Genomic DNA, 25,895 nt, shown 5'->3' with positions numbered 1-25,895 from the left:
TACAGTATTGTAACCACATTTCTCGACACTATTTGAAGGATACGCTTTACTTAGATTGTTTAGAGCCTCGGCTCTACCAATGAGAAAATGTCTATAAAAATTCATTTCCAATATTATCCCCATACCAATAACAATAATTGTCACAGGACTATGCCTCAAACCTTCAACTACCCTACTCTCCAAAATATAGAACAGAAGGTCTATGTCAGCAACACATCGCTCCTACCAATCACACAAGAAGCTTCGATTAAGTTTCTCTTAAATTAGATGTTCTTCATATCATTCTTTTCCATAATCGCAGTTCCATATATGAGCCAAGATTAGGCAGAACTTTTGAGTTCGTTGATATGATCATTAGGTTTAGTGGTAGCATAAAAGCACCCTATTTTTTTGTTTGGCATTCCCTTGAAAAGCTTCAATCACATTTGAGTAGGAAATGTCTCTCCATGAGGGAGAGAGAAATTGGCTTCATACCCTCCCCAGGTATGAACCACTTTCCCATGAATCAGTAGAGATTGCCACAATTTGTATGATCACTCATTTTATATAAGGATGTGGTTTCTATAAGGTTGCAACCTTAAACAATGTATAATGACTCATTTTATATATGGATATGGTTTCTATATGGTTGCAACCTTATACAATCCAATTAAGGTGCACTTCCAAATTAATTATTTTGGTGAAAAAAGTTCTTAAGATTATCTTAAAATCTATTTTCATCTCTAATTATAAAATTTCAAACTCCAAAAATTGTTAAAATCAAATAGATCGATAAACATATGAAAATCTTGAAAATGAACGGTCTTAAATAATATGTTGCAAGATGCACTATTTCTAAGACTCAAAATCCTTTTTTTTCATATTCATACATCTCGATGTCGAGATGATCAATTAGATGGTTTTTAAACATTAAAACAACCTTTTCCGATATAATTTGGAGGTGCATATGTAATTCTACATTTTAAGGTTGCAACATTATATAGACTTTTTCCTCTATATAATGACATACCCCACGGGGATTTTTTTCAAAAACCAAAAGTGGGAAATTGACAAGTTCATGGAAATCCCCTTCTTGGAGATGGATTCCCGGAAAACCAACCGTGAATGGTAACATAGGTATCACAAAAATATGATACGAAAAAACAACCAGAATTAGGAAAAAGAAGTAGATGAAAGAGGGTTGTGACATGGCAGATGGAGGTCCATTATTGCAAATTTTATGTGAAATAGTGAATCTAGTTTCCCATGCAGGACAAACAGCATATAAATGGAAATTCCAATTTTTGCCATGAAGTTCCGCTTTACATAAACAACATTTTGCAGACTTCATCAAACCAGGCATAAATAAATAGTTAAATATATGAGCTCAAAACCCTTATCATTTGTGACTCTGCCAAGATAGAACAAAAGAACGAGCCCTTTTGCAGGTGTGCAACGGACAAAAATCATTATTAAGCTCCCAGGATGGCTAACCTCTGTTTCAAAGAACCACAAACCCAGAGTCAGAGAGAGAGAGATATTACTATATCATTTACGCCAGAAAGACCAAGATATCCGATGGCCTCATTCAAAATTTACCAGGTGCTTCATATTACAACTTAAAATAGGTTGCTCTGTCCCATTCAGTGCCCAATTCTCTATCCCTCCAATCTGCATGAGCTTTCAAACATCACACCCACACACAATGGACCATTAAACAAGCACTAGTGCATGACTTCCATCAAAACCTCGAAGTCGAGCATCATTGACTAGGTCGCCTCTCAAGAAGTTCCCCACACACCATTCACCAAACAAAAACAAAAAATATAAATCCCCACCCATACTTCATATACAAGAAGTTAGAAGAAACTATATAGATATACTATTTACACTCCCACCAAAACTTCCCAAAGAAAAGGTAATTAAGAAAATCCCCCACTTCTCGCTCATTCAATCACATCACGACTCCTGACCAAACAAAGAAGAAGAAAAAAAAGATTATGCCCCAACACTGACTGAATCATCATCGCTACCTTCACTATCACTACTACTGCTACTCCCGCTTCCACTCCCACTCCCACTACTTCCACTTCCACTACTCCCACTCGAACTCGAGCTTGTTCCTTCACTCTCTTCAGCTGCATACACTTGGGCCCTCAGCGCCTCTGCTGCATTAGGCCCCTTGTCAGCCTCATCATCACTCAAGTCCACATCTGCAATCTCATCATCTGTATCGTTTTGATTATGGGCATTGGAATTGTTAAGGTTGGCATCTTGTGTAATAGCTTCCATTTTGTCATTCTTTCCGTCACTGTCATCGAATATTAAATCCACATTTTCCTCTGGGTCACTGTTCTTTAGGCCCTCAGGGGATGTCGTTAACAGATTTGGAGCATTGATATGATCATTGAACTTAGTGGTGGGCTTGACACCTGGGAGAAAAGATGAAGATGTTCACCGATTTACTCTCTCTTTCTCAAACATTTTCAAGATAGACAAGTACATGGATTCGTCACAAGAAGGCTCTATACTAGAAAACTACAAATACATTAGGATTTAGGCATTTCCAAATATATTAGGCATCTATGCAAATTAAAAGGTTAAATGGATTTACGAGACTCTAGATGAACGAACATCACCAGTATATGAATGAAACATGAATAGGTAATGACTGATTCTTCCAAACAATACTAAGAATATCATGTGTTTTTTAAGGACTAGTTTGGTGTGCAGAGTTCCACAAGTGGATGGTAGGAACCTGCTATGGCCCAATTCCAACCACTCACAAAACCACCACTATTTGAAAGCGGATAATTATTCTACAAAACATCCGAAGTCCAAGCAGATCATTTTGCAGAGCATTAACCAAGAGTGGGTTGACCATGGCTGGCACTTCATGTGGACTATCTAGAATGGTATGCCATGGTGTGTTACGGTTATGACTAAGCCCTTGAGGAGTGTTAGTTTGAGAAGATGGTTTCCCTTGTTACAATGATGTAAATGGAAGGAGGGAATATTCTTGTGCTTTTGTCTGCTTTTTAAAGTTTACAATCTTCTCCAGATGCATAGTGCACCTCTTTTTGAGGGTGCTTCATTGAGGTTGGTCCCTCACGGATTTAGTGTTCCCAAGGAGTGGCATAGTTGAGTCAGTATATCACAGTCACAACCACAATACAGACACTCCAAACGGAGACAAAATCAGACTTGACAGTTCAATCAGGTTATAGTCGAATAAAGACGTGTAGAAACCTGATTAAAGAGGCAAGAATAAGAAGGTTTCCCAAATGATCCTACCCGTTTCAAGTGGCCTGATCAGGACCAAATGAAGCATCATGCATGAGCTGCCCCTAGACAGGAAAAAGGGAGTTGGGCCAAACATTATCTTCTGCCTAGTAACCATATTTTTACTCAAAAACACAAAAAATGTGCTGAGCCTGAAAGTGTTCATTCTCAATCAAAGTTGGGGGCATATCCATAATGTAAACAAAATCAGATCTCAAAGACAGAAATAAGGGATCTTTACAATTTTACACTGTAAATACATCAAAAGGTCCATAGAACAGAATTTTACACTACAAATCACCACAAATGAATACTATAAATATAAACAAATGATGAAAGACTCAGAAATCAGAAAACTGGGGTTCTTAAACAAAAAATATGTTTCTACTACATATGAGCATCCAAGTAGACGAGTTAAGGATTAGATAACTTGGGTTTTATACAAAATTCACATTATGAATCAATAGATCAACAAAAATGAAAATTAAGGATTAGATAACTTGGGTTTTGTACAAAAGTGACACTATGAATCAATAGATAGACAAAAATGAAACTTATTTTTATCCTTTTTTAAATAAAAAATAAAAATTTAGGGTTTCATTAACTGGTAAAATTGGGGTTTCTGATATTCACATTTAAGAGGGGCGCCACTATCCCTTGGTGTCTCAGGGCACCACCTAGGTGTTTTGGGTGCCCTTTATACACTGTTTCAACCAACACATAATTTGGATTTTAACCTTGGCTCAATTAAAATCCATGATTAAGGAAATCTATTCCCTTCCGCACCCATGGTCTAAGAAGGGTGAGGACCTTAAACTTTCCCTTAACCCGTCCCATGTTCGGGTAAAAATGCTGGGTTGTGTTAGATAGGCAGCCAACGTAAAACTTTGCCAAAACTTATCATGAATCCTGAAGGTGGACCATGATTCGTGTAATCGACCCCAATTAGTTGGGAAAAAGCTTTGACGACGATGATTCCCTTCTGCACCCAGAGCATCTGGGGTTGAGTTCTTGATATTTAGCCACGTCGTTGCATCCTTTAATACCTTTTCTTCAAGGAATCTTCTCTCTTATTGTATTTCTTAGTCATGTTCTTCTAAGTCCCATGTACCATATTGCGCTCATCCATTGTTGTATATGGGTATTTGTAGTTAGTCTATGAGCAACTCTTTTCCAGTACTCTTGAATTAGCTAATGTCAGGATTGTGCATTGCATAAATACTGCTATGGGGTCGATCACTGGACTCCCACCTGTAGGATTAATGGAGCCATCTCCGGGTTTTGGAGATCAGTCTTAAGGTGCAATTAACATTTCTCTGGTTTTATACATTTTCGCCCAAGGAACGGGTCAAGGATATTATTTTGGGATGATAAATGGGTGGGCCGCAGACCATTGCGAGAACAGTTTCCTAACCTCTATCGGTTAGCAAGTGATATCCATTCGATTGTGGCTGAAAATTTTGGTCTCGCAGGCGCTCTTCGAACCTAATCGCCAAATGTCAGGGGGGCTCTCAATGACCATGAGCTTGATGACTTCGGGGCCCTAGCAATAATCCTCCAATCAGTGTTCTTCCCTGTTTCAGGTGAACACAGGATCATTTGGGAACCTTCCCCCATGGGGACCTTCCCAGTATCTTCTTACTACACCACCCTTTTGTCGAACCCCGTAGCTGCTGGCCCTTGTCCCACCATTTTATCTAAAGCCTGGAACACCTTTGCACCCCCTAGGATCCAAGTCTTTTGTTGGATAGCGATTCACGAGAAGGTGTTGACGGTGGACCTCCTCCAAAGGAGAGGAATGCAGTGCCCCAATAGATATGCAATGTGCTTGGAGGAGGAGGAAACAAATGCTCACTTGTTCCTCCAATGTGGGTTGCTAGAAGCTTATGGACAGTTGTATTACGCCTCTTTCAGTACTCGTGGGTTACCCCAAGCTCAATCCCACATTTGTTCCAAGCCTACCTCTTTTCGCCTTGGCCTAGGGCAGGACGAGAGCTTTGGAAAGCATCCGTTTCTGCCATCCGTTTCTGCCACCCTTTGGGTGCTATGGATTGAAAGAAATCACAGAATTTTCAGCGGAGCGAGATCCTTAATAGCGGTGTTGGCTAACAAAGTCACGAACTTAGTGCCCCTTTGGGCTTCCAACCACAAATTGTTTTATGACTACTCTTTTACTGACTTCCATAGGAATTGGAAAAACCTTCTCTTTGCGTCGCGTCCCAGAACTTCACGGGCATCTTGGTGGAAGCCATTGAAACTAGGTTCCATCAAACTAAACTTTGATAGCTGGTCCATTGGGAACGCTGGCCCTTCGGGAATTGGAGACCTCGTTAGGACCAGAGAGGCCTCTTTAGGACCAGTGGGGGGCATACTTTGCTTGCCTTCTCCTACACTATCGGTGTTGCAAACTCTACCCTGGCTGAAGCAAGTGCCCTGCTTAAAGGCTTGAAAAGTTTTAACAACAATTGGAGGTCTTCCTTGGTGGTTGAAGGAGATTCCAATCATATGGTGCCATGTCTATCAGTAAGTCAACTCGGATGCAAACCTCCTAGCCAAGGAGGGAGCCTATTCTAACACTCCGGGGCTACAAAAGTGCTATTGAACCCAAGAGTTGACCCCTAGGGACTAGAACTGCTCTTTTTCTTTTCTGAACCCCTACAGGTTGTATTGGGCTTCCCCTCGAGGAACCCCTTCAGTCTGTACTTTTTGATATTATTAATATAATAGTTAACCTTACTAAAAAAAAAACAAAACATGACAACGTTCATGCTTCTCAAAAAATGGCATGTCTATACATCTTAATGCTCTCAAAAAAGGGCACGTCAGAGTCAAGGGTGAGAGAATAGTCTCTATCTGGGATTAGCACATTATTTGGCTAAGGCTTCTACAGATGCGTTCGCCTCGCGTCAAACGTGTTTCCATGAGACTCTTAGCCCCTGCATCTATGTTCGGTCTCGTCAAAAACATGGGCCAATCTCCAAGGGGTAGGGGCTTGGCCAGAGGCCCATGATATAACATTTGAGTCTCCCTCAATGAGCAACAAAGTTTCCCAACTGCAGTCGAGGATCCTGACTCCCTCTACGAGGGCCAAAGTCTCAGCTATGGTGGAGTCAGTTTCCCCAATGGCTCTAGAAAAGGAGAAGATGGTTAGACCCTCGTAGTCGCTCATGGTACCTCTAATCCCCGCAGGCCTGCCTAGCGAGTAACCTCCAAAGTTTAGCTTTATTTGGCCAAGAATGGGGGGACGCCAAAACGAAGATGGAGGGATCCAGTAAAGTCTAAGGAGCAACATTAACTCCTTATTCAGCATGAAGTCAGAGTGGGAGAAGTGTTTGAAGGTCGGGTGATCCAGAGCCCAAAAGATCATAGTTTCCTTCACCCTGGCCTTTAAGGTAATGGTCAAGGACACTTCTCATAAAAAAAGTCCTATTGTTGCGCTCGATTCAGATGACCCACAAGGTGGCCGCTACAGATGCATACCAAAGGAGAATACTAGATTTGGCCCATGGGCCAAAAGAAAAGGAAGAGAGTACGTGGAGGACCGACCTAGGGGTGACCCGTGTATAGTGAAAAAACTAAAGGATGCTTCTCCAGAGTTCTGTGACCGTGTCGCAATGGATAAATAAATGTGAGTTGGTCTCAGCCTCAGTTCGGCACATCACACATCTGTTAGGGAGAGGCACCCCTCTTCTTTGAATGAGGTCTAGGGTGAGGACTCTTTCAGCAAGCACTAACCACATGAACAAATGGAGGCGAGGGGGAATGAAACGGACCTTTGACGAGATAAGGTTGGAAGGGGCTGAGACGATTAGGGTGGGTAGAAGGTTATAAGATGGAATGAGGCCACTGAAAAATGCCAGCTGCCGAGGGGGACCAAATGAGCCTGCCTTCCCCATGAAGAGGAAAGAAAGTGGGCTGCAGCAAAGAAGAGAGCTCTAGGAATTCATCCATCTCAACATCGGTGAGGGCTCTCTTGAAATCAGGAGACCACGATCTAGATAGCCCAACAGTACGGAAAGAGTGGGCAATTGAGACATCGGCGTCGCGGACCACCAAGAAGAGGTGAGGGAACTAGTCTTTGAGCAGGACATCCCCAATCCACAGGTCGGTCGCTCTATATCCACTCCGGGGCCAAAATCTAACCAAACGTTTGAAGGGGTTCAAGCTGCGGAAAATGGATTTCCAGGTAACTGAGGCCCTACCATATTGGGTTGCAGGTAGGCATCCAATCAGATGGGTGCAAGCAATATTTGTGGCGGATGGCAGATTGCCACAGGTGACCACTTTGGGTGGCTAACTGCCACCACCACCACTTGCCCATGAGGGCTAGATTGCACAGTTTCAGGCTCCAAATGCCTAATCTCATGGTGTTTAGGACAGCAAACTCTATCCCAAGACACAAGATGGCATCTCATCTTATCACCGACCCCGGACCAAAGAAAATTGTTCATCAGTTATTCAAGCCTAGAGGCGATCTGAGAAGGGATGTGAACAATGGACATTAGAAAGATGGGGACATTGGACAAGGTTGCTTTAATGAAAGTGAGGCGGCCCGCTGCAGAGAGAAAGCAGCCTTTCCACCCAGCCAATTTTCGGTCGAATCTATCAAAGAGGTGACTCCTTTGGGCGATCTTGGGTTTACCACTACACAATGGCAACCCAAGGTAAGAGGTTGGCAAGAAGTCAATGCCACATCCCCTCCTGGCCGCCAAAATATTGATGGTCTGCTAGTTGGTGGCCACTCCAATTATCCTCATCTTGGCCATATTGACCCCAAAGCCAATTGCTAGTTCAAAGCAGCTAAAGAAAAGGAGCAGATGATCAATCTGGAGAGGATTGGCACTGCAAGACAAAAGTGTGTTGGCTGCATATTGAAGATGGGTTGTCATAGGGCCATTGCTATCAAGCTAAAAACCATCTACCAGCCCATGGAGGTACATCCTTTTGAGTGACCTACTGAAGACTTCTCCGGCTATGGCGAATAGGAAGGGGGATAGGAGTTCTCCCTAAGGAAGACCTCGAGAAGAAAGAAAGAAATCTTACAGGGTGCCATTGATGAGAATCGAGAAGAAAGGGTGAGAGATACAACCCCTCATCCATTTTCTCCAATGGCATCCAAACCCTATTTGGCCATGGTTTCGTCAAGGATAGCCCAATCAATGTGGTCATATGTCTTTTCCAAGTCAATCTTGATGATGACTCCTAGCACGTTGGACTGGTGCCTAGAGTGAATAACATCATGTGTGACCAGTGCCTAGTCAAGGATTTGCCTCTCTTTGACGAAGGGTGGGGAAGAGAGTAAAATTGGCGAACAACCAGGCATTTTTGGGACTCACCTAGGCCCCTCACATTTCATGTGAGAATCTTCATGGGAGGCTGCGGGAGGAGGTGGCCAGTCTGGGGGATCGCCTAAGGGCCTGATCTACTGGCATGGCCAGAATAGCAGAGGTGTCCATTGTTGTTGAAGCGGCAGTCCATGTCGTGAGGCGCATGAGCACACGATTAAGGGTTTAGGGCTGTTGGGGCTTTTGGTTCATTATGTGAGCCGTGACGTCTTCCTCAATGAAAGCTCTAATGTCTTCCTCTGGGCCATCATAGCGGAATCCTATGACTTCCATAACCTGAAGGATGTTGCCTTGGGCGTCATCTACCTTGTCGACAAAGCTGGATGTAGCTGAAGTAGGGCATGGGCAGCGTGCTTGAGCTCTCTAGTGAGCTAGAGGGGATCTGACCTGTGGAGGATGGGGCATCAAGAGTAAGGCCAGGAGAGGGGTTATATGCTAGTAAAGGCGAGGAGAGAGGAGAGAAGTGGGAAAGGGCTGACGTGGGAGGTGGAGGGGATGGAAGGGGCAGAGGGGCAAGAGAATTAGGGTGTGATAACAAATGTGGGGAGAGGGTGGGGTCAAGAGGGGGAGAAAGGGAGGGGATTACAGAGAACAAGGGATTCCAAAAAGAAAAGGAGGGGGGAGGCAATAAGATAGAGAGGGTATGGGGGTAGAACAGGAAAGATGGGGGCATAGGCGAAGAGAACCAAAAGGGGGTGGAGTGGGGCACACATCGAGGGGGATAGGATAAGGGTGTTAGAAGTTTAGGCGGGGGGAAGGGGGAGCCGAATGAGGCTGATGCAAGAGGGTGAGAGGAAGAGAGGGGGAAAGGGGAACCAAGATGGGTGCCAAGGCAGTCGCGGAGGAGGGGAACGCCAAAGTCACTGGTGAGTCCAAGAGAGGCTCGCCAAAGAAGGGCACAGCTTCGCTTCCAGGGATTGTGGTTCCGGGGAAAAGGTGATGAAGTCAAAGAGGGTGGACAGGCTGACTTTGCCATGAGTTGTGGGGCCAGGCGATTCACTTGGGAGTTGAAGCTTTGCAAGGGAAGGGGTGGAGGGAGGCAAAGAGGAAGCGTCGGCGAGGTCTTCAACAGGGGTTCTGGGAAGTACTGCCAAATCCGCAACAAGAACAGAAGCAGCCATTGAGACCGAAGAGGGGGGGGCTATCTACTTCTGGTAAAAGAGGAGGGGAAGAAATGGTAGAGGGAGAGGACATCAAGGATGAGAAAGGTAAGGAATGGGGAAGGGTGTCGATAAAGTTGGTCTCAGGGGGAGGGAAAGGCCTATAAGGGGCGGTGCCAATTGTTCACTGAAAGAAGATGGGGGGGGAGGGGGTGGAGGGGGGACGCGATTAGGGTTGGACGGCTGGATGGGTGGGAAATCTGCAAGCTACGAGGACGAGGTGGAAGCCACATGTCTACCAGGTGCAGGTGGCCATTGAAGAGGGGATGACCAACTAGCAGGCAATGGACAATTTGAAAAACGAGGGGATGAAACCGGCACGTGGGAGGAGGCTTGTGATAGGCCATTAATGGTTGGCATCATATGGTGGGGGGCCTCCGATATGATTAAAACTTCTTTCACGTAAAAGCTTTTGAAAGAATTATGATTCCAATCCCAAAAAATGACATTAGTGACAATTTCGTAAACCATTTTGAAAAAAGAGGGGATGCAATTGGCATGTGGGAGGAGGCTTGTGATAGGCCATTAATGGTTGGCATCACTTGGTGGGGAGCCTCCGGTATGATTAAGCTTCTTTCACGTAGAAGCTTTAGAAAGAATTATGATTCCGATCCAAGAAAATGACATTATTGACAAATTTGTAAACCATTTTCATTGTATGGGACATACATGCCTCCAAAATTGAAGTATTTCATTCAATTCATATGCTCCAAATCATTGCTACAATCATAGCTCTCCACAAAAAATAGACCCAAGGATGTTAAAGGAGGGGAGGTGACCCAATCCCACCCATACCACCACATATTGACACCAAAATTTTGCATGTTACCAGGCAGTGTAGGAACAAATAGTCGACCGATTCTTCTTCACTCTTACACATGATACAAGGATTTGGTAGAGGGACCCTCTACACTGCAACTGAGTGCAAAAGGCTCGCTTGGTCAGAACCACCAAGCTGACGGCTTGAACCTTTGGTGGTGTGGAGGGCAACCATGCTTTTGTGGGTGACTAGGGGAGTAGGATACGCTCATTGGGGTACACTTTGAAAGAAGGAAGCCACTGACAATTTGCAATGAGATCAGAGCCCATACCATCCCTGCCCTATCAAGAGATAAAAGTGTCGTTTGAGGTGCTCAAAAGGTAAATAAGATCTTGAAGTCCCTAAGATACCTCTTAAACCGAGGGGTCCTGTCACACCCCAAGTTTACTAGCATTCATGAGGTGCAACAGGCTATTCTTATACACTATATATATATTCAGGATTTTTCCATTTCTAAAAATTTGTACAAGTTCTACTCACAACTAATATTAACAGGAAGGTCCATTCAGAAGTTTCCCAACTATACAAAGTACACTTTCAACTTATGTTAACATGAAGGTTCATACATTTACAATTTTGATAGAACAAAAGTTACAAAAATATTTGATCCTGATTACAATTTCTCCCAAGCTACTCCTGTTGTACAACGCATGATAAGCCTACCATTACTCTGAAAAGAATTCACAATAGTTTGATGAGCTTGACTACTCAGTAAGTGACCGTCACTATCCTAAATTAATAATTGGAAAATGTAATAGTTTTTAAAAGAATGCATATTAAAACAATACGAAGAGGAACATACATGAAGAACAGTTTTAAGTTCAGAAACACACAATTTAATACAATCCCAAGGATTGAGCTACATACAAACACTTTGACATAAATGCATAATTCAAGAGATTTCATAAAACACCTTACTCGCGTCCCAAGTAGGTCGCCTATATACCCCACCAACGTCCTAGATGAGTCCACTTAATCCCTGCAGGTCCAATCATACCTCACCGGAGTACCGGATGAGTCCACTTAATCCCTACCAACGTACCGAATAGGTCCAGTTAATCCCTACAGGTCCAATCATACTTCACCGGCATACCGAATAAGTCCACTTATTCCCTACCAACGTACCGGATAGGTCCACTTAATCCCTGCAGGTCCAATCATACCTCACCGACGTACCACGTAGGTCTACTTATACTTAAATTATCTCTGGAACTCTTTAAACATTAGAAAACAACAGTATCATATATTTAAAATATCATTGAAATCCTTAACGTGAATTCACTTGAACCAATTAGTAATAATCACTTTCATTGAAATATCTATAAGTAGCTAGTCAAACATTTTGGGCAATAATTTCAGAAAGGTAGCCGTTCGGAAAGACATTCTTGAAATGTAACATGATAGATAGTCTAGTATCAATAGAAGAACTCTTATGGGAACTCAAAATTAAATACGGAATTATCACTATTTATGGAAATGCAAATACGTAAATAATCATTTCACAGGAATAGAGAGTGTTCAGACGGACAAAATACAATGAAATACAGAAATGCATGAATCAGTAGCGGCAATACTACAATCAGGTGCAGAAATATCAGTTTTTCGAATAATGATTTTATAGGAGAATGAAGTCATTTGCACATGAATTTTACAGTGTCTAAATATTCAAAACAATAAAAGGAAAATCTCACAATTTTACTAAAAGAAGAATTACCAGTTCTACTTTACAAGAAAATGAAATCATTTACGCATAACACTTATAAAAGTGATGTACAGAATATCATAATTTTATTAAAAGAGGTCTAATTTTCAGGAGAATAAGGTCACTTACATTTATAGGTCACGAGATGGGTATATGGCTATTGCGATCCGAGTTTGATCGAGATTACTGGCGTTCCGCTAAAGGTGTGGGACAAGAGGTCAAATGAGTTTTTTTTTATAGAGAGAGAATATGTCCATAAGGGAGAGGAAATATTACAAAATCATTAAAATAATAATATCGTTATGAGAAAATAATACTTCGTGAGTATGTTATTCAAATTATGAGAGGATGATGCGTGAGAATGTTATGAAAATGAACATACTATTATAATAATATAATATATGGAATGATATGGAAATGAAAATACTATTATGGGAATACTCTGAGATTGACAATGATATAATATATGGGGATGATATAAGAATAATATCATATATGAGGATGGTATGAGAGAAAAATATTATAAATTTAATATATGCATGATATGAGAATAAAATACAATGATATTCGAGAATGAAATCATTATACTATAATATATGAGAATGTCATGAAATTAAGACTTAATGAGAACATCATTAGTATCATTATGAGAGAGATATGACGAGGAAGAGAGAATAATGAGAACAATTAAAATTATGCTCATGATGAAAGTATGATGAAGAAGAGAGAGAATAATGAACACTATTAAAATTATGCTCATGATAAAAGTCTGATGAGAGAGAGAGAGAGTAATTGAAAACTATTAAAATTATGCCCATGATGAGAGTATGATAAGGGAGAGAGAATAATTGAAAACCATTAAAATTATGCTCATGATGAGAGTATGATGAGTATTATGAGAGATATGACGAGGGAGAGACGGGAATGAAAATTATTAAAATTATGAGAAATTATGTGAGCATGATGAGATGATAATAAAAACTTATTAAAATTACACTATTATGAGAGCATGATGAGATGATAATAACAATTTATTAAAATTACATTATTATAAGAGCATGATGAGATGATGATAATAACCACTTATTAAAATTACACTATTATGAGAGTATGACGAGGGAGAGAGAATAATTGAAATTGAAATGAGTGAGAGAGAAGGAACTTATGTAGATAGAGAGATGATCTCCTATTTAAGAGGAGAGAGAGGACCAATTGATGCTTTGTTTAAGGGGCCAATGGGGTATTTATAAGGGTAGGACTTAATATACACTTGACAAATGGCATCCCTGTGTCACTTTTCTTATTTGAATAATAGCCACCATGAGATACTTCATCATGACGATGGTCATCATGAGACACCTCACGTTAATCACGAGACCTCATATTTCATTTTCCTTTAATTTATAATTTTTTTGATGCAAAAAAAGTGCAAGTATAATGGTGGTCCCATGGTGTATTGTAACCTCATAGACCATCAATTAAATTTAGGCCTTTATTCATTTATTTATTTTTTATTATTCTTACTATTATTACTTTATTATCACTATTATTGCTATTATTCTTATTACTATTATTACTATTATTTTGTTACTAGTATTACTATTTTATTTTATTTTATTATTAATATATTATAAAAAAACGATAAATTAAAGGAAAATAAAATATAAGTGTCTCATGACTAGGGTGAGGTGTCTCATGATGGCCATCATCATGATGAAGTGTCTCATGGTAGCTATTATTCAAATAAGAAAAATGACACATGGATGTCATGCGTCAAGTGTAATTAAGCCTTACCCTAATAAATACCCCATTGGCCCGTTTAAACAAAGCATCAATTGGTCCTCTCTCTCTCTCCTCTCAAATAGGAGAACCTTTCTTTCTCTCTACGTAAGTTCCTTCTGTCCCTCTCACTCATTTCAATTTCAAGTATTCTCTCTCTCCCTCGTCATGCTCTCATAATAGTGTAATTTTAATAAGTGGTTATTATCATCTCATCATGCTCTCATAATAGTATAATTTTAATAAGTTGTTATTATCATCTCATCATGCTCTCATAATAGTGTAATTTTAATAAGTTTTTATTATCATCTTGTCATGCTCTCATAATTTCTGATAATTTTAATAATTTTCATTCCCATCACTCCATCATATCTCTTATAATACTAATCATACTCTCATCATGAGCATAATTTTAACAGTTTTCAATTATTCTCTCTCCCCCTCATTGTACTCTCATCATGAGCATAATTTTAATAGTTTTCAATTACTCTCTCTCTCTTCCTCATCATACTCTCATCATGAGCATAATTTTAATACTTTTCATTATTCTCTCTCTCCTTCATCATACTCTCATCATGAGCATAATTTTAATAGTTTTTATTATTCTCTCTCCTCATCATCTATCTCTCATAATGATAGTAATGATGTTCTCATTATTATAAAATATTACCTTCTTATAATAGTAGTCTTAATTTCATGACATTCTCATATATTATAGTATAATGATTTCATTCCCATATATCATTGTATTTTATTCTCATGTCATGCATATATTAGATTATAATATTTCACTCTCATACCATCCTCATACATGATACTATTCTCATATCATCCCCATTTAGTATATGATTATCAATCCCAAAGTACTCCCATAATAGTATTTTCATTGCCATATCATTCTCATATATTATATTATTATAATAGTATGTTCATTTTCATGACATTCTCACGCATCATCCTCTCATAATTTGAATAACATACTCACAAAGTATTATATTCTCATAACGATATTATTATTTTAATGATTTTGTAATATTTCCTCTCCCTTATGAACATATTCTCTCTCCATCAAAAAAAAACTCATTTGGCCTCTTGTCCCACACCTTTAGCCGAACGCCAGTAATCTCAATCAAATTCGAATCGCAGTAGCCATATACCCATCTCGTGACCTATACATGTAAGTGACCTCATTCTCCTGAAAATTAGTCTGCTTTTAATAGAATTATGATATTCTATACATCACTTTTATAAGTGTTATGCGTAAATGATTTTATTTTCTTGTAAAGTAAAACTGGTAATTCCTTCTTTAGTAAAATTATGAGATTTCTTTTTATTGTTTTGAATATTTAGACACTGTAAATGCATGTGCAAATGACTTCATTCTCCTATAAAATCATTATTCGAAAAATTGATATTTCTGCACTTGATTGTAGTATTGCCACTACTGTAAGATTCACGCATTTCTGTATTTATTTGTATTTTATCCGTCTGAACACTATCTATTCCTGTGAAATGATTATTTGCCTATTTGCATTCCCATAAATTGTGAAAATTCTGTATTTAATTTTGAGTTCCCATAAGAGTTCTTTTATTGATACTAGACTGTCTATCATGCTACATTTCAATAATGTCTTTACGAACTGCTACCTTTCTGAAATTATTGCCCAAAATGTTTAACTAGCTACTTATAGATATTTCAATGAAAGTGATTATTATTAATTGGTTCAAGTGAATTCACGTTAAGGATTTCAATGATATTTTAAATATATGATATTGCTGTTTTCTGATGTTTAAAGAGTTTCAGAGATAATTTAAGTATAAGTAGACCTACGTGGTACGCCGGTAGGGATTAAGTGGACTCATCCGATACACCGGTGAGGTATGATTGGACCTGCAGGGATTAAGTGGACCTATCTGGTACGCTGATAGGGAATAAGTGGACTTATTCGGTATGCCGGTGAAGTATGATTGGACCTGCAGGGATTAAGTGGACCTATTCGGTACGTTGGTAGGGATTAAGTGGACTCATCCGGTACTCCAGTGAGGTATGATTGGACCTGCAAGGATTAAGTGGACTCATCTAGGACGTTGGTGGGGTATATAGGTGACCTACTTGGGACGTGAGTATGTTATTTTGTGAAACCTCTTGAATTATGCATTTATGTCAAAGTGTTTGTATGTAGCTCAATCCTTGGGATTGTATTAAATTGTGTGTTTCTGAACTTAAAATTGTTCTTCATGTATGTTCCTCTTCATATTGTTTTAATATGCATTCCTTTAAAAACTATTACATTTTCCAATTATGAATTTTGGATAGTGATGGTCACTTATTGAGTAGTCAAGCTCATCAAACTGTTGTGAATTCTTTTCAGAGTAATGGCAGCCTTATCATGCATTGTACAACAGGAGTAGCTTGGGAGAAATTGTAACCAGGATCAAATATTTTTGTAACTTTTGTTCTATCAAAATTATAAATGTATGAGCCTTCATGTTAACATAAGTTGAAAGTGTACTTTGTACAGTTGGGAAACTTCTGAATGGACCTTCCTATTAATATTAGTTGTGAGTAGAACTTGTACAAATTTTTAGTAATGGAAAAATCCATTTTGGTGCAATACATAAGTAGAAATTCTGAATATTGTTTTATATATATATATATATAGCATAAGAATAGCCTATCGCACCTCAAGGATGTTAGTAAACTTGGGGTGTGACAGGTCCATACTGCCTCTTCTACTGCACTTTCATAATAATGGGCAACCATTGTGGCCCATGAAACCGAATACAGTCTGGCGTAGGCCAACTCCAAAGTGGAGTCACAAACTCACAAAAATCTTTACAAAATCACATTGTATCCCCCTTTCTAAACTCCGTAACTTTTTTTGGAATTTTGAAAGAAAAAACTGGTATACCAAAGATATCCCCTTCCGTGCCCCTAAAGCATAAGCACTGGCAGCACCCTTGGGCAGCCAGCGGGACTAGCAAGACCATATCTGTGTGGCACAACTTGCTTTTAAAGATGCCCCTCTTGGTTTGTACACCGCCACCATAATTTTCCTAGTAAGGCGGTGCTGGCAGCTCTTAGGCTACATATGCCCCAGCTCCTATTTTCAGTTTGCAAACTTGTTACCACTTCCCTGAGTGAAATTATGGCAGCCACGTGCTCCCGACCAAAAAAAATCTCACATCAAACGTACAAGACAATTAGAAACAGCTGCTGGAATTTGGAAGAACAACATCTGGAATAGAGGAGCGTTGGCTAAATTTGCCTTGATGATGGTTATTCTCCAGCCAAAAGGAAGGAATCTAGTTTTCCAAGCACCAAGCCCTCAGTCAAATCTTTCATATCCTACAGTGCTTTATGAAGTGTGCCTCTACAAGGAGGGAGGCCTAAATATTTGCTAGGAAGCCTGTCAACACCTGGTCTCAACCATTTAACCAAAGCACTTTCCAGTCAGGTGGTACACCAATTCCAAACATCACCGTCTTTATCATATTCAACTTGAAATCCATGAGACTTTGGAACAACGAAGAAACAGACAAGGTTTACCTACCTGAATAGAGTCAGCATCACAAAGGACTAAAAGTGTCATTGGCATATTGTACGTGAGAAATAGCACGGTCACCCCTAAATGCCTTGCATCCTTGGTAAGGTTGTGATCAGGTCAATGTTTTTAAAATAGGACCAGACAACTATTGGACCTGTGGTCGGGTGGCCAAACTGGTATGATCCAGCCCTCTAGACTAGCCTATCTAGAGAAACAGGCTGGACTGGCAGATCAGCAGGTCCAAGACTGAATGGCCAGTCCTCATGGGGGTTGAAAAGTCCCCAAGCCATTAATTGTTGTCAAAGAAAAAATAAAAGCATTTTTTCGGGGTTTTATGGTGCTTTTAGAAGTAAGGGGCACTTTGGTCATTTAAAGTTTTGGGAGGGTTTGTGGGTTAGAAAAGATGCTTGGAGAGAGAGAAAGAGAGACCTCGCAATTTGAAATCCCTATTGCTTTAGATGAAAATCCAGCCATTTTCTGATGTGATTCCAACCATCAATCCACACTAAATCAAAATCCATATAAGTCTTTTATCCCCTGTTGTTTTATTGCTTGTTTTATATTTGCAAAAAATATAAAAAAAAATTTGGTTGTCTAGGGTTTATGCAAGAAATTATTTTTTAACCCTTTTTTCCAAAAAACAATGCATTAGATTGTATCTTTGAATCATCTAAACGTTTTTATATTGATTTAGTGTCTTCTTGTTGATTTTAGCTTAGTTTGCTTATATGCATGATTTTGTGTATAAAAATTAGGTTTTTTGTACTTAAGGTTTTCACTATTATTTTATTTTATTTTTATTATAAGACACCAATGGAATTGGGTATTTAAAAAAAATGGACATCTATATAATCCTAGTGAATAATGAAGTAAAAAATTAGGTGTTTATCTATCTTTTAGTTTTTATTTTCATGGATATTTTTTGGGAAAAATGACTTCTTATACTTTTTTCTCTTATATTTTTTTCTCTTTTTTTCATTCTTTTACATCTATCCTTTTTTATATATTTTATAATGTGACCAATCTAACAGATGAACCAGTCTCCAACTGGTTTGACTGGACCAGTGCCCTCACTGATTCGATCACAAGTCTGATCCAAATAACAATGAATCATACACCTTCGCTATAGCCACACTAAAGATTTTTTGCATGATAGCGAAAAAGGAGGGGTAGAGGGAGCTACCCCTAGCAAAGTCTTTTAAACATTGGAAAGCAGCCTGTAAGTTACCTGTTGACGATGACCAAAAACTAGGAAGATGAGATACAACCTTTTATCAAAGATCTCCACTTAGAGTGAAAGCCCATTAGTTGTTGCACCTCATCAAGAACACCCTAGTCTGCGTGACCGTAGGCATTGTCCCAAACAAGCTTTAAGATCAGCCCAGGGCTTTTTGGATAGGTGTCTCATATGGATCATCTCATGGGCCACAAGAGCTACGTCCATGATGCATTTGTCTTTGTCAAAAGCACCCTAGGTAGAGAACAATACTCCATCCAACGATTTCGCAGATCACTTGGCGAAAGAGGGAGGAGCTAGTTTGCAAGTACAAGATCAAGCTGGGGCCGACTCCTTTTTTGCACAGGACCTTTGGCATAGCTCTCCAACATATCGTATTAGTTGCAATTTTAGGCCTCCTGAATTTTTGTAATTTTTGAAAGCTTCATGTAAATCCTTAAATCGGGTGGAATCTATAAGCCCTTTTTTTGTATATGATACGCTGACTGTTTTTTACCGATCCACCCCTAGCGGGTGAGCTCGGACTTACAAATTCCTGTACACAAAAATCTCAGTAATACAATGTTAACTTTCTCTCAAAAAAAAACTCTAAAACCGACGGTAGCCGTGAGAATAGTACCTTGGATAGGATCTTGTATAAGACATTCAGCAAGCTAATTGCCTGAAGTCTTTCAAATCTCCGGTCTCCTCCACCTTCGGGATGAGGGTAATGAACATGGCTTTCAGACTCCTGTTCACCAAACCCCAACAGTAAAATTACACAAAGTGTGCAAGAACGACAAGGGCAATGACCTCCCATAGTTTTTGAAAAATGGCTATATGAAATCTATCTGGATTAGGTTCCATGTCCCTTCCCAAATCCTTGACTGCTTGCAAGACCTTTTCTTTCAAGAAATGTCTCTCCGCCCACTCAGCCTTGTGCCTTGGCAGTTGAAAAAAGGAGTGGCTAGCCAATTTGCATTTACCCTGAACTTGAGTTTTAAATAGCCTATGAAAAGATCTACTAATCACCCTATTAATGGATGAGGGGGGAGGATTCCTCATGAATCCTAGAACCATCTATATTCCCTGATTTGGAGAAGAGTATTAGCCCTGCAACGGCAGCTAGCTAGCTAGCTATTTATGAAAGAAGCTGGTACTTCTATCCCCTTCCTGGGGTATCCCTTCGACCCTTGATCTTTGATATAAATAAATCTCTTCCTGTTTCAGGATGTTATGAGGCCTCATCATAGCTTTGACACTCCTGCATCTTTCACCCTTCTTTATGTCTCTTGATTCTTCCTCTTGGTACGATTGATAGATCTCATTAAGGAGAGACCCTTTAATAGCATTGAAAGTTCCCAGAACGTTCGCCATTATCAACGCAATATCATTGTTTGAGTCAGAAGTCCTTCACATTATTCAGATGGACTAAGGTGCACAGTTCCTTGACACTTCAACCTGGTGCAGGTTGAGACTTTCAAATCCTAAATATTGTCTTTAAAAGGTGAGTGAACTACATCAAGTGGCAACCTGTATGAAAAATATCTTAGCTGAAGCTTACAGAGATTCTGAGGATTTCAGTAGCGTGTCTAACATGTAATGCCATCTGATAAGGCACCCTGCATTTTAGTTGTTTGATGAATATAGTACAGTAGTACTTAAAAGAAAAAGGCTCTTATTTAAGGAATTAATCAGGAGAGACAAATCAAGTACCAAACCAGTTTGAATGGTGTGGGGTTCTTTCACTGCATGCAGACCAAAACAACAATAAGAAACCAATAATTAAAAAAATATTCCAATATCACAAGAGTTCCAAGAGGGAAGATATTAACCAAACCTTGTTGAATATCAACCAAAACTTCATAAAACATGCATTCTCTTTTCATCACTAAACCCCATTCACATGCATTAATAGTATCAAACAAAAAAAATTAATGCGAGCTTCATATTACAGGTCATAAGCCATAAACTAAGTTTACCTGGGAGTTCTGATTCACCTATTTCTATTCGCTCCACCGCAACCTGTATCAAGGAATGCAATAAAAAGTTTTAGCTCAACCATGAAACAGAAACATTAACTTCCAAATTCTAATCACAATGATAAGTTGCTACAAAAATAAAATAAAAATAAAGAGAAAAAAACTATATACAATCCATAACATCATCAAATCAAGAACAATCCCACTTTAAAATTACCAAAACATTGCCCAAACCACTTGATTCGCTAAGGCATGCATAATCCAATCATATTATAGATCACGTCTGCCAAATTTAGCTTTATCCAGATTCTGGCTTTCAGTGTCAATCTCTTATGCAACTCGTAATAATGATGCTTGGGCATAAGCACAAAAAACACATCATGAAATGACAAACTGAATATGCTGTGGTGTTTTCTGCAAACAAAAGCATGGAGATACATCAAAGGAAAACTAAAGAAAAAAGTTATATTTATAGAAGACATAATTAAGAACAAGAATTACGTTAAGTGACACAATATCGAGGAAACCAAAATTAATCAACTTGAAAGTAATGTGGAATGAAAAAAGAAACCAGGAAAAAGTAATAAACGATAGTTGCTGCAATAGGAAAAATTAAAATAACATAATCATAATGTCTCACACACTTTAAACTATATTTCAAAATTGAGGGCGGGCTTCTTTACACTTTTAAAGTAGACCCAAATGACATTTTTCCTTGCATTTTCATTTGGATTTTCAAGAAACAACCAGAAAGAGTCCAAAGACAAGATGGTTGCACATACAAAAACTTAATACAGTAGGCAATAGTGGGATATTTGCAAAATTCCAAGGGCAACGAGTGCAATTGGTCAATTTGCCGAAAATAATGGGTTCAATCTAATCGTTGTCAGTTCAGATTTCTACCAGAAAGGCCTCTCGAGGAGGCTAAATTGAAGTCTCAGAATCTCAGAACACATGAGCTACCTTTATAAGGAAATTTTTTCTGAAAAGGCTTTGTCAGGAAGGTATATTCCCATTCCTAGGCGAATAGAAGCATTTTTAGGGCACAAAGATACACATGTATAAATGTGTGTATGTATGAGAGAGAGAGATAACAGGTTGCAGCATAAGTCACAGAGTGTCAATTCCAGATACTCAGAGGGAGGCATCTATTGCAACTAGAAGCTTTCCGAACAGAAAGAGGTTGTTGATTACCCAAGCTCCAAGTAGCAAATGTGTTAATTGTAGTGAAGGCAGCAATTGCAACTGGTGCAATCGCCATCTTCGAAGATCAAAAACATAAAGTAAGAAAGGTCAGGTCAAGGCTTCCTCCACACAATGTATTGTAGAAGGATGTAACAATTTACTAATATGCAATAATAGAAATGTAAGCAAAGTCGGGACAAAATTCTCCCACACCATGTTCTCAGGGCTGCACCATGAAAAGGTAAAATTCTCCCACACCATGTTCTCAGAGCTGCACCATGAAAAGGAGAGAGAGAGAGAGAGAGAGAGAGAGAGAGAGAGAGAGTTCATTTATACATTTATAGAAGCTCTATAGAGGAAATTGCCAACTATAGTCAACTGTAGTTGCAAGTGGCAGTAGAGTAGAGTTGAGAGAAGATATTAGGAGGAGAAGCCCTAACATTGCACGTAAGAAGGGGAAGTGTGTCATATAGGTATCCTCCCATGACAAGCAGCATAATGAAGACAGACACATAGAAAACATAGATCTAAAAGGCTCAGTCATGATTGCGCCATAGCATCTTGTGTTCGTACCTCCTTGTATCTACATGGACCTACTCCCAGGTGTAGGACATCAGTATGTAACATGAATATGCACATCCCAAACAAAAGAAATAAAACATTTAGTGCATAAACAATAATATATGAAGCTCATGTAAGAATTCATTAGAAATTCAAATGAAACGGTCATAACTGCGCATGACTCTTTGTGAATGGCGAGCCTTGGAAGTTGTACCAGCCCAAAAAAATAAGAACTTTAAGACAACATTGGCCACCAGAAAAGGCCAATTTCTTTCTCTGGGATTACACGTTGCTCATATTAAGGACACTTATTTAGCAACCCCATATGCCATATGTGTGTATCCTTTTTTTGTTTTTATGGTTAACTATATGTGCATATTCCAGATTCCTATTCTTGAGGTGAAGCTGGAGTGCAAGGAAACTTCAGTTTAGGGAGTGATGAAGTCAAATATTGTTAAAATTATTTAACTTAAAGAAATCGGAAGTGTGCCCGATATGGTATTTTGCCACCACAAATGACGACAGTAGAAAAAAACAATCACTATATTTTTTAACATTATTACACAAGTACAAGAATATCAACCTGTTTTTGGATTCCATCTAATCAACATGGCATCATTAGAGGGCAGATTTCGAGCAGCCCAAACCCCCCATAGAAAAAAATAAAAATAAAAAAATAGCATGTTGGAAAGCACCAATATGCAGTTCGTGTCAAATAAGTATAACAAATACGAATGAACAGCTTATCATCAAAGCTCTCGCAATTGACCTCCTTGGCCATGTCGTTTTATGATGTCCCAAAATTTATGCATGTGAGTGCAGATAAGCTCGAAACTTTCAGACAACATTTGGCATTTCCAAATATTGGACAAGCTCCAAATACCCTCTTGATCAATATTCTGGTACAGGAGGTTCTTTTTCTGCCCTATGGCATCGCTTTTGGAAGAAGACCCTCAAATGCAACTTGCATTCAGCAATTTCCACAAGTCTCAAACTTGCAAATACAGATCCATGTGAGATTTTTACTACACATAGACACCATGGTTCAACTTCTCTAATCCACGTAACAAAATAACATTTTCCATTATCTCTTGTTCCTCATATCTCCCTCTCCACCAGTATTCAAACTAGTCCAATATTATTGGAGAATCTCAACTGAGCTTTTCAAAGTATCGGAACAGGTGTTGAATATTCTGAATATACTGTGCCAATCATGCTGAATATTCTGTGAATACTTAGAATCATTAATCTCCGACCTCAATGGAGGATGACCCCTAAAGAACACTCAAATTGTAACATAGCATGGCTAAAAGCCCATATGCCCATGGCTACATTAGGGTTTTGTGACTCTAGAAAATAGTCATAGAGCCATACAGGTATAGCTCACAAACCTCAGGGCAAGTCAGATGAGAGTCATGAAACACTAATAGTTACAAGCATAAAAGACCACCCATAAACCAATCCAATGAAATGCGCTTTGCTCCGGGCACTATGACCCAGGTAGGCTTCACATGCCAGATGTCATTTCCCTGCCAGATGTCATTTCCCCATATTAGGCTCCCAATCAAATCAACGTGGTCTCACCAATAATAAGGCCTTTCAATGGCCACAAAACCCAATAGGCCATCCATTTTATGGGAAGCTAGATCTTACGCTTTATGAACTCAAAATCATTTTTTTTTCTTTTAAATTATTCATGTGGTAATGATTGGAAATCCCAAAATATAGTGTTAAATGAATCCCCTTAGAGCCTCGATCCAACGCCAATGTTTTTCCTAAAATGGACATCCCCGTATTCACTGCATTTTCTCTCTCCTACAACAAACTAGTTTCCCAGTGTTTTTCCCCAATTTTTATTACGATCATCTTTGTTAGGACTAAGATGTGTGAAATTTGGAGAAATAAATCCCCTATGGCGCCCAAATGGGGAGGTCCTATACTCTTGAGATCTACCCTTGGGCAGACCAAATGCTTTCCCATAATAAAAACGACACCGGTAGTCATATTTTAGAGACTCTTTGAAGATGATGATGCGAATTATTAACCATAATGTGATTGCATTGATTTTTTTGAAATGATAATGAGGTTGCATTGATAATGCAAGAAAGAAAAATAAAAGTGACACTCACAGGCACAGGGTGTAGTAAATTCTTATTTATCAATGGTGCAGGAGCTCCTCCTCCAATGGAGTTGACACCAGTTGCAGAGGAAGAAGACTCTCCAGGCAGGCGAACATGGCGCAATCGCTTCACTGCTCGATGCAATCGCTCAAGCCGAAAGCTATGCCCGTCGAAGAACAACACTGCCTCGTTATCCTTACAGTCTTCAATACTGCCGTCAAATTTGACATTTGGCTTCCCAAGCTGGTTGTTCGGAAACTCTACTGTGACCCTGTTGTCCTTTTTCTTGTGAAGCGACCCTGCCTGATTTTTGTCGATTGAAGCTGGTTTGAATTCATCTGTGACAACGAAGAATTCAGTGGAAATCAAGCCAAACAAAATTAATACAAAGAGACAGAAGAAAAAGAATGAAGCTTCTAATGATGGATAATCCTAAAATGAAACTGGAGTAGGGGTAAATTCAAAGGAAAATGAACCAGTAAAATGGGGAATTTGGAGACAAAAGTGGATAAAAATTACTCTCCCCTGCAAAAACTGAAATTAAAAGGAAAACCAAACATAGGATATGAAGAGGGAAAAAAACTTGGTTTACTGGATGAATATTAAGTATATAAAAGAGCATTGGGAATGCAGTGGAAAATCGAACCAATTCAACAAAAAGGGGGAAAAGAATATGAGGGGGTTTTTATTAATGGATGACGATTAATTTCAACCCAAAAAAATTGGAATAATCAAGGGACACTAAACCAGTTGGATAAATAAATAAATAGGGGGAAAGCATGTTTTGATGGATTGACGGATTTTATATCCACCTGAAAAATCGAAAGTTCAAAGGAACACTGAAACAATGGAATAGAAGAGAAAGGATAAGCAGGGACACTGTTTTAGTGGATGAGTCTGTACGCAACAAAAGGCAAAATCAAATGCATTTCTAGGGTTTTACTTACATCTTAGGGTACAGAATTTTGCAGTCGAGCCTTCTTTGAAGGAGGAACCCAAGGTTAGGTCGTACCATTTATCAGGTAGAGGAGCAGTGCTTGGCTCTCTGTTCTCCCTGTTAGCCATTATTACTATCATTCATTTGGGAAAACAGAATATTCAAGTAAGTTCTACCAGGCGTTCTAATGGCGGGTTATCTTTGAAAATCTAGGGTTAGGTTAAGGCTTCGGGAATACGGGGTTAGATATGAATATCATTTGCCTCTCTGCTCTTCCTC

General features: G+C 39.2%; 1 protein-coding gene across 5 annotated transcripts; it reads right to left on the bottom strand.

Moving 5' to 3' along the window:
- Positions 1 to 1,183: 1,183 nt before the first annotated feature.
- On the bottom strand, positions 1,184 to 25,895 carry LOC18428079 (RNA polymerase II transcription elongation factor). 5 transcript variants are annotated; one of them, XR_016047044.1, is made up of 5 exons: positions 25,627 to 25,895; positions 24,689 to 25,017; positions 21,031 to 21,227; positions 20,814 to 20,856; positions 1,184 to 2,411 (listed from the first exon to the last, which is right to left on the bottom strand). XR_016047044.1 is itself a non-coding variant. In XM_088855111.1 (5 exons), the coding sequence occupies exons 1-5, from the start codon at positions 25,754 to 25,756 to the stop codon at positions 20,424 to 20,426; spliced, it is 564 nt and encodes a 187-aa protein (XP_088711237.1). In that variant the 5' UTR covers positions 25,757 to 25,895; the 3' UTR covers positions 20,344 to 20,423. The 5 variants fall into 5 exon arrangements, 2 of the variants coding, with proteins under 2 accessions (XP_006837183.2, XP_088711237.1); XR_016047043.1 differs by lacking the exon at positions 21,031 to 21,227 and adding an exon at positions 19,472 to 20,579; XM_088855111.1 differs by lacking the exons at positions 1,184 to 2,411; positions 21,031 to 21,227 and adding exons at positions 20,344 to 20,453; positions 20,548 to 20,579.

The sequence above is a fragment of the Amborella trichopoda genome, chromosome 13 (genome assembly GCF_054954075.1).
Source record: "Amborella trichopoda isolate Santa Cruz 75 chromosome 13, AtrichopodaSantaCruz75HAP2 v2.0, whole genome shotgun sequence".
Taxonomy (NCBI): domain Eukaryota; kingdom Viridiplantae; phylum Streptophyta; class Magnoliopsida; order Amborellales; family Amborellaceae; genus Amborella; species Amborella trichopoda.
Note: the sequence above shows the minus strand (reverse complement) of the source record. Positions and strands in the feature narration are given on the sequence as shown.

What these genes read in the sequence shown, in the direction of transcription:
- LOC18428079 (XM_006837120.4), bottom strand. Translation starts at nt 25,756, where the DNA reads ATGATAGTAATAATGGCTAACAGGGAGAACAGAGAGCCAAGCACTGCT. An exon ending in ATTTACTACACCCTGTGCCT is followed by an intron (nt 20,857 to 24,688) that starts GTGAGTGTCACT and finishes TCCTTGATACAG; the next exon opens with GTTGCGGTGGAGCGAATAGA. An exon ending in AGGTGAATCAGAACTCCCAG is followed by an intron (nt 2,412 to 20,813) that starts GTAAACTTAGTT and finishes CTTTTCTCCCAG; the next exon opens with GTGTCAAGCCCACCACTAAG.